At 46.2% G+C, this 9338-nt stretch overlaps 1 protein-coding gene across 1 annotated transcript; it reads right to left on the bottom strand.

Annotated features, from left to right (window-relative positions):
* Positions 1-1754: 1754 nt before the first annotated feature.
* On the bottom strand, positions 1755-6430 carry LOC130357545 (olfactory receptor 52P1-like). Its single transcript, XM_056560240.1, has 2 exons — positions 5508-6430; positions 1755-1779 (listed from the first exon to the last, which is right to left on the bottom strand). The coding sequence occupies exons 1-2, from the start codon at positions 6416-6418 to the stop codon at positions 1755-1757; spliced, it is 936 nt and encodes a 311-aa protein (XP_056416215.1). The 5' UTR covers positions 6419-6430.
* Positions 6431-9338: the final 2908 nt, after the last annotated feature.

Here is a 9338-nt window from a genome sequence, read left to right as displayed (position 1 = left end):
GCCACATGCAGATATATCAGCAGAAGGTGAAGAGTGGCCAGGGTCCCAATGTTGGCACCACAGCCCTGCGTCAACATATGCTTTACCACCATAAAGTGGCCTGGGAGAACCGTGGCTCCGATGTAGTGGTCCAGTCTGCTGCATCACCCAGTGGCACGCCGCTCCCTCTTTTAGCCAGCACAATTTTGTGGAACAGAAGGTGGTCCAGTCCTTGAGCCTGTCAGTGTGTACCAAAGTGCACAGCAGCACCGATGTCTGGAGCTGTAACTACGGTCAGGGACAATACATGTCCTTTACCACCAGCAACATGGACACATTACGCCGCTTCCTCCTCCACGCTGTCAGCCTGTTGGTCCTGTGACTGTGTGCGACTCCGCCTCCTCATCCACCGCCGTGTCCTCAGCCTCCACTGCCCAGACAAGTCTCAGTGGCCCTTCAGCATACCATGTGTGTAGGGCACAGAGGTGTCACGCTGTTCTTCACATGGTTTGCCTTGGAGAAAAGAGTCACACAGGGGAGGAACTGCTAAAAGTCATTCGTAAAGAAATCGGAGCATGGCTTACTCTACAAAAACTGGAAATGGAAACCATGGTGACTGACAATGGGAAGAACATCTTGTCTGCGCTGCAACTGGGAAGGCTGAGATATGCGCGCTGCATGGCACTCGTGTTCAATCTGGTTGTCAAGCGGTTCCTGAAGTGTTCCCCCCATTTGCAAGACATCCTAACAATGGGAAGGAAACTGTGCATGCACTTCAGCCACTCGTACACCGCAAAGCACACCCTCCTTGAGCTGCAGCATCAGAACCGTATCCCCAACATAGTCTAATTTGTGATGTTGCCGCACATTGGAATTCAACCCTCCATATGTTGGACCGACTGTACGAACAGAGAAAAGCCATCACCGATTTCTTAATGATCCAAGCGGATAGGGCAACTCCCCTGTGTAACATCAATGTGAACCAGTGGCAGCTCATGCGTGACACCTGCCGTTTGCTCAGGCCCTTTGAGGAAGCCACATTATATGTAAGTCGCCAGGATTACGGTATGAATGACGTCATTCCACTGCTTAATTTCTTACAAAATGTGTTGGAAACAGTGGCTGGTCGGGGCACTGGAGACGTGGCGCCTACATCTCATGGTCACATGAGCCCTGTGGGGGCTGAACTGAAGGAGGAGAAGGGAGAGGGCACAGTGGAGCACAGTTTAGTTTTTGCAAATGGGCATTTTTTCTAGTTATCTGACAGGAGAGGAGGAGCAGGAGCAGCCAGAGGAGCTGGAGGGTTATGAGGAAGGTGAGACAGAGGACCCAGACACACCTTGGCAGTATGCAGTGGAAATAGAGGCAGGGTGTCCCTCCGAGTCACTTGCACAAATGGCACAATGCATGCTCACTTGCTTGCGTAGTGAGAGCCAAATTGTCACCATTCGGCAGCGTGATGACTTCTGGATCTTCACCCTATTGAACACTCGCTACTGCCACAAAACAGGGGCCTTTTTTACACCCACTGAGATGGAGGACAAAATGACCTACTACAGAGGCATCTTATGTAGCCAGTTGGCCGATGCCTATCAGCGCCATCGTCCATCCACTCGCAGGTCTGAATGGGGGGGGGGGGGGCTGCGCTCACCTTCCACTGCCACAGCTGCTGGGGAGGGGTGGGGTGGCAGGAGCAGTACCAGCTCCATTATCAACAGCCTAAGTCTACAGTCGCTGATGAGAATCTTTCTTCACCCGCATAGTGAAGCAACTCATCAGCAGCAGGTAGACATGGAGCAGGACCTGAACCAGCAGGTGTTGGCATACCTTGACATGGCCATGCCAACAACCATTGAAGATCTGCTGGACTTCTGTGCAGCCAAACTTGATTTGTGGCTGCAACTAGCAGAGTTTGACCTGGAAAAGCTGTCCTGTCCGGCCAGTAGTGTGCCATCAGAGCGGGTGTTTAGTGCGGCCGGGCCATAGTCTCCCCAAGGAGAACTCGTCTGTCCACCAAAAATGTGGAGAGACTGACCTTTGTGAAGATGAATCAGGGATGAATCAGCCGGGATTTCCACCCACCAATGCCTGATGCCTCAGAGTAGATTGACCATGGTGCTACACCAACACAAATATGGATAGTGCCAAACAGATTTAAGGCGCTGCTCCCCAGTTACAAACATTCCTACGCTTCAGACCTTTTTTCACCCACCTTCGTCACCGGGTACTGGTATTGCCACCCACCACACCACTCTGTCACCGTTTCACTTTCAGGACTCCTGATGCTGCTCCTGCCACCTCCTGGCTGTGCCATTCATCCACTATATGGTCTCCTCATGCTGCCAACACCTCCACGCTGTGTCATTCAGCCACTATATGGTCTCCTCATGCTGCCAACACCTCCACGCTGTGTCATTCAGTCACTATATGGTCTCCTCATGCTGCCAACACCTCCACGTGGCGTCATTCAGCCAGTATTTGGTCTCCTGCTGCTGCCAACACCTCCACACTGTGTCATTCAGCCACTATTTGGTCTCCTGCTGCTGCCACCTCCAGGCTGTGTCATTCATCCACTATATGGTCTCCTCATGCTTCCAACACCTCAACACTGTGTCATTCAGCCACTATTTGGTCTCATGCTGCCAACACCTCCACGCTGTGTTATTCAGCCACTATTTGGTGTCCTCATGCTGCCAACACCTCCATGCTGTGTCATTCAGCCACTATATGGTCTCCTCACGCTGCCAACACCTCCAGGCTGTGTCATTCAGCCACTATATGGTCTCCTCATGCAGCCAACTCCTCCACGCTGTGTCATTCAGCCACTATATGGTCTCTTCATGCTGCCAACACCTCCACGCTGGGTCATTCATCCACTATATGGTGTCCTCATGCTGCCAACACCTCCACGCTATGTCATTCATCCACTACATGGTCCCCTCATGCTGCCAACACCTCCACGCTGTGTCATTCAGCCACTATATGGTCTCCTCATGCTGCCAACACCTCCACGCTGTGTCATTCAGTCACTATATGGTCTCCTCATGCTGCCAACACCTCCACGTGGTGTCATTCAGCCAGTATTTGGTCTCCTGCTGCTGCCAATACCTCCACACTGTGTCATTCAGCCACTATATGGTCTCCTCATGCTTCCAACAGCTCCACGCTGTGTCATTCAGCCACTATTTGGTCTCATGCTGCCAACATCTCCACGCTGTGTCATTCAGCCACTATATGGTCTCCTCACGCTGCCAACACCTCCAGGCTGTGTCATTCAGCCACTATATGGTCTCCTCATGCAGCCAACACCTCCACGCTGTGTCATTCAGCCACTATATGGTCTCCTCATGCTGCCAACACCTCCACGCTGGGTCATTCATCCACTATATGGTGTCCTCATGCTGCCAACACCTCCACGCTATGTTATTCATCCACTATATGGTGTCCTCATGCTGCCAACACCTCCATGCTATGTCATTCATCCACTATATGGTCTCCTCATGCTGCCAACACCTCCACGCTGTGTCATTCAGTCACTATATGGTCTCCTCATGCTGCCAACACCTCCACGCTGTGTCATTCAGTCACTATATGGTCTCCTCATGCTGCCAACACCTCCACGTGGTGTCATTTAGCCAGTATTTGGTCTCCTGCTGCTGCCAATACCTCCACACTGTGTCATTCAGCCACTATTTGGTCTCCTGCTGCTGCCACCTCCAGGCTGTGTCATTCAGCCACTATATGGTCTCCTCATGCTGCCAACACCTCCATGCTGTGTCATTGAGACACTATATGGTCTCCTCATGCTGCCAACACCTCCACGCTGTGTCATTCAGACACTATATGGTCTCCTCATACTGATGCCACCTCCAGGCTCTGTCATTGTGACGCTCTGCAGCAGTGATTCTAATAGCGATGCCTGTAATCTGCATATCATTCTGAATAACAGTATTATTTCACTACCCCAGCAAACTCCATATGCGTGTTAGAACACAGAAAAGTGTTCTATACCCCTATTGAGGCTCTCTGTAGTCCAGAAATGGCTGTTTTTAATATAGATTCCCAGCAAATAAATTTGGATCGAACCAAATTTGTTCTAAAAATTCAGCGAATAGGCGAATCAAATTTTTCAAAAGTTCGCTCATCTCTAGACACCACCATACATGTTCCAGGCTCCATGGTCTAAACTTTATATTAAGTCAATGGTGATCCACCATCTGGTCATCCCTGCAGTATAAAATCTGTATTTGCAGATAACAGAGGAGATAAACAACATGCACAGTAATGGATTAAATGGTAAAACACCTTTGTATCAACATAGAAAGTAAGAAGGCCACAGCACCAATCTGGAGGCTAGCCTCCAGATTGGTGCTGTGGACTTTGCACTTTCTATGGTTGTTCGCTGGATTGGCAGTCCAGGTGACCACGGGCACATGGGATGGGTTCAGTGCTGTTCTCCATCTACCTCTTTTGTATCAACATAGATAGAGAAGAAGGACACTGTGGAGAGTTATCTCAGCTTTAGCAACCAGTGCCAGGCAGCTTCTACTAAGGCAAATAAAATAATGGCAGACATCACAAGACATGAAGATTTACATGAGGAGTACATAGCTTTACATACAGATCACTAGTGAACAGTATATATGTATATATATATATATATATATATATATATATATATATATATTTGTCACGATCACACCCTATCGGTCCAGCCAAGACGCTAGAGAGAGTGTGATGGTGCAAGGGTTAAAGCCACCAGACCTCTGGGTATCCACTACTAGTCCCAGCAAGTCACCAAATTAACCCTTAGATAAACGTGTTTCACCAGAGCTGCCTTCAGAAAGGTGAGCTCCTATATTTAGAGATCAAAGACCAGAGCTGATTAATTAAACATTTAATCTGATAAAAGGTATCACAGTGCTACTTATAAAATAAACAAATGACATACAGGTGCAAAAATATATAAAGGGTTTAGCAAGGCAAGTTCAGAAAACAAAAATGAAGTCCTTACGGCATAATGGTATAGCAGTCCTTGTGAGTGAGTCTACAGCTGTTCTTAGGATCTTGTCAGCTTATGCCACAGGTTTTTTGAACCAAAATTTTTTTTGTGTAGCATCTCAGTCTTATAAGTCTTCTTTTATAGGAGGGAAAAACTCCATCCCTCCCCCCCCTCCCCTCTGATCCCACCAGGTGGGGGGGGGGGGCATCTCTCTTCCTGGACCCTTATCTCATCCAGCTGCTACAAAGGAGTATAACCCAGGAAGACAGACCCCCAATAAAACTGGAATACGCAAAACAATGACACAGTCTGAATGAACCCTCACCCATGCCTTAGATTATACAAATACACATGTATGATCCCATAATCAGCCCTTGAGCCAACGCTCTAAGACATTGGCTGGACTGAGTGGTCCGATGTCTTGTGTTCTCCATCTCCTGTAGGTCTGTGATACCCATAGACTGTGATATACATCAGGGTCAATACTGTTTCTTCATATTACAGGTTCCGTGACTTCTGAGAATGTAAGATTTTCACCACGTTCTTCTGAATCTCTTTTGTGTTGATTCCATAAATGATCGGATTTAACATAGGAGCAAAGATCAGGTAGAGATTGGACAGAAGGATTTTGGTGGGTGACGCCTTGTGCCCCCCAAACCTCTGAGACACAAATGAGAAGAGCGCTGGGATGTAAGCCACAAGAATTACACAGATGTGAGTGACACACGTGTTCCAAACTTTACGCCGAGCCTTGTGAGATGGAAGCCTCAGGGCGGCCTTCACTATCAAAGTGTAAGACGCTGCAATAAACACAATATCTACTCCCACCACTGAGAGAGCGACAAATAACCCATAGATACTATTAACCCTGATGTCACCACAGGAGAGCTTGGCTACTGCCATGTGTTCACAATAGGTCTGTGCAATAAGGTGGCTACCACAAAATGGCAGCCTCTTGACCAAAAATGGGTGTGGGAATATCAAGAGAATTCCTCTCATGGCCACTAATATGCCAATCTTTGTGATGACCGGGGTGCTGAGGATGGTGACGTACCTCAACGGGTGACACACCGCCACATAGCGATCAAAGGCCATGGCCAAGAGCACAGAGGAACTCATGACAGAAAAAGAATGGACAAAAAACATCTGGATCAGACAACCCTCAAAGAAGATCTCCCGATTGTTGAACCAGAAAATAAGAAGCATTTTGGGGACGGTGGAATTAGACTGGATGAGATCGACAGACAATAACATAAAGATTAAAAGATACATGGGTTGGTGGAGACTTGGCTCGGTTTTTATGATAAACAGAACACAAACATTTCCCAACAAAGCAACTAAGTACATGAAAAAGACGGGCAAAGAAATCCAAACATGGAGATGTTCTAGTCCGAGGATCCCAGCCAAGAAGAAAGGAGATGGGAGGCTGAGATTCATCGTCGTGATGGTAATTACTGACATTCCGACAACATCTGAGATCTTCACATGTACACGAGGCCCCGATGCCTACAATGAATCTAATAGAAAAAAATCCATATAACAAATATTAGAATATAATGTAAGAGATGCATGTCTGACCATGCTGGTACTCTTCTTTATTGAAGATAAAAAGCAGGATACATAAAAGAGGTAAAACCATGCAGTCAGAAAGAACGATTGACATCTTTCCAGTGTACACCTTTTAACGAAAACCTGAGACCATCTATATACACCTCCATGATATTTATCTCCCCCTCCATAATGTGTATGTACACCACAGAGATTTACTGGAGTAGTTTTTGCTTTTGTCTATTTTATAGACAAGTGACCTCATCTTTACACCATTCTGTTCTATATTTCTATTCTGCACTTCTATTTAATATCAGCGATGAGACCATCTCTAATTTCAGTGATGTTCTTCCCCTGGACCTCCCTACTTACCTGGGCTGGCAGAAATTCTCTTACAGACATGGATGGTGGGTTCTGTGTTCTGGAGAAGTTGGGGGTAGTTATACGGTTGTGTTGTCATCCCAAGAGAAATTCAGACTTTGGAGAAAAGAGTTTGGATATTTCTGCACAATTAATTGCAGTAGTAATTGAGTCTCTGCGGCTTCTTGTGTCTTTCTTGGGAACATAATAAGATTCTTAGCTGTGACGCTGTCCAGGTCTTGAGAAAAACCTTAATCATTTCAAAGCTTCTTCTTTACCTCAACCTTAAAAGATTTTGGAAATGAAATAAGAAGTGAAACAATGAGTTTGCCAAAAGTAATTGTTTGGGTACATTTATGTGAGAGATTTATGGACACAGTTATGAAGACCTAACTACTGTCTTGCTTTCTGATTCTGTACTGTATCTTGTCTTTGACTTGGCCTCTCTGACATCTCTTGGTTTTGACTTGATCTGATCTGTCAGGGATCGACCAGGGGACAGGGAGAGTGAGCCCTAAACTGACCCTAAAACCGCTCTCCCTGCCTACTTGCCCACTCACCCTAAACGGTGAGTCGACAACTGGCCGCCGGTCCCTCCCTGAACTAAAGTGCTGGGGCCTAATAAAAACACACACTAATAAATAGTCGGTCACCAACCAGAAAACTAACAGGAAAATGCAACTCTATAGTATATAAGTTCAGAGGACACAGATCAGTGAGCAGCACAGAGGACACCATCAGTGGACATGAACAGAGGACACTAAAGATCGTCGGACATGAACAGAGGACTCAGTGGTCATGAACAGAGGACTCTATAGATCTGTGGCCATGAACAGAGGTCACTTTAGATATGTAGACATGTACAAAACTGAAGAGACCAGAATACAATAACTAATAACAAATAGAGTTCAAAACACCAGACAAGAAAACGGATAAGTCACCAGACTTCAGGAACAGACAGGAATATAGCGTAATCCCCCAGAACGTCCAATAGACTCCAAGTCCATGGACCAGAAACAGGGATCTATAGCTAAACAGGAAATATCACAATCCCCCAGATACCTCCAGTAGAAACAGGAATGTCTTGATACTAGAACGCAATCTCCCATAGTCCACATTGGGGCACGGAGATATCTTGTCCTGATTCTCAATTCCCCAGATTCCCCATGGACAGGTAACAGGGATATCTAGATACACAAGATATAATATAGAACACTGTTCACACTGAACACAAGACAAGAATACGGTTGAGTCTAAGCAGACTCCACAGAATATAAATATAGGACACTGTTCACACTGGACACACAAACTGGATACTTCACTCCACTATAGGAATAGCCATTAATAATAAATCCAAATAGACTGCTGACCAGCGGAACATACACCGCAGTGTGGTTAGGATGCTGGCCAAGCAGGAAAACAGAAATATAATACATGAAACACTGACAGAGCATAGGTAACAAGCAAGAGTCAGATATAGTGTGAACAGAAACATAACAGAAAGGATAATAAATCCCAAAACCAACTAAACAAACATAGATTAACATTTACTAAGAGCATGCCAAAACATGGCTAAAACCCGAAATTACAAAATGCATGCTAAAACAGATATAGTAGATATAAAAGCTCAAACAGAGTTTCACCCAGCCTCCATTGGTCCAACATGTTAGCAAGAGGGTGACATCTCTTGGTTTTGACTTGGCCTGTCTGACATTTATTGGCTTTCACTTTGCCTCTCTGACCTCTCTTGGTTTTGACTTGGCCTGTCTGTCTTCTCTTGGTTTTGACTTGGCCTGTCTGACATCTCTTGATTTTGACTTGGCCTATCTGACATCTCTTGGTATTGACTTGGCCTGTCTGACATCTCTTGGTTTTGACTTGGCCTGTCTGACATCTCTTGGTTTTGACTTGGCCTATCTGACATCTCTTGGTTTTGACTTGGCCTGTCTGACATCTCTTGGCTTTGACTTGGCCTGTCTGACATCTCTTGGTTTTGACTTAGCCTGTCTGACATTTATTGGCTTTCACTTTGCCTCTCTGACCTCTCTTGGTTTTGACTTGGCCTATCTGACATCTCTTGGTTTTGACTTGGCCTGTCTGTCTTCTCTTGGTTTTGACTTGGCCTGTCTGACATCTCTTGGTTTTGACTTGACATTTATTGTTGTTTAACATTTATACACCCTACACCTTAATCATAGTAGGGGCTGTCGCCAAAGCCGGGGTCTGACGTTTAGGGTTGATCGTCGGGTAGGCAGGATTAGTGGTTGTTGGTAAGGCTAGGGCTGAACTTACCCCTTACCCTGAGGGGTAAGGTCGGACAAACGCCTCAAGGAGAGAAGACGAGATTGTCTTGCCCCCCTTTTCTCGCTCTCTTGCAGTCTGTCTTCTTTTTTTATCTGCTATGGGATCAGAAGTAGAGGGTATGTAGGTCGCCACTATGAGGAGGCAC

Source organism: Hyla sarda, chromosome 2, assembly GCF_029499605.1.
Source record: "Hyla sarda isolate aHylSar1 chromosome 2, aHylSar1.hap1, whole genome shotgun sequence".
Lineage (NCBI taxonomy): Eukaryota > Metazoa > Chordata > Amphibia > Anura > Hylidae > Hyla > Hyla sarda.
Note: the sequence above shows the minus strand (reverse complement) of the source record. Positions and strands in the feature narration are given on the sequence as shown.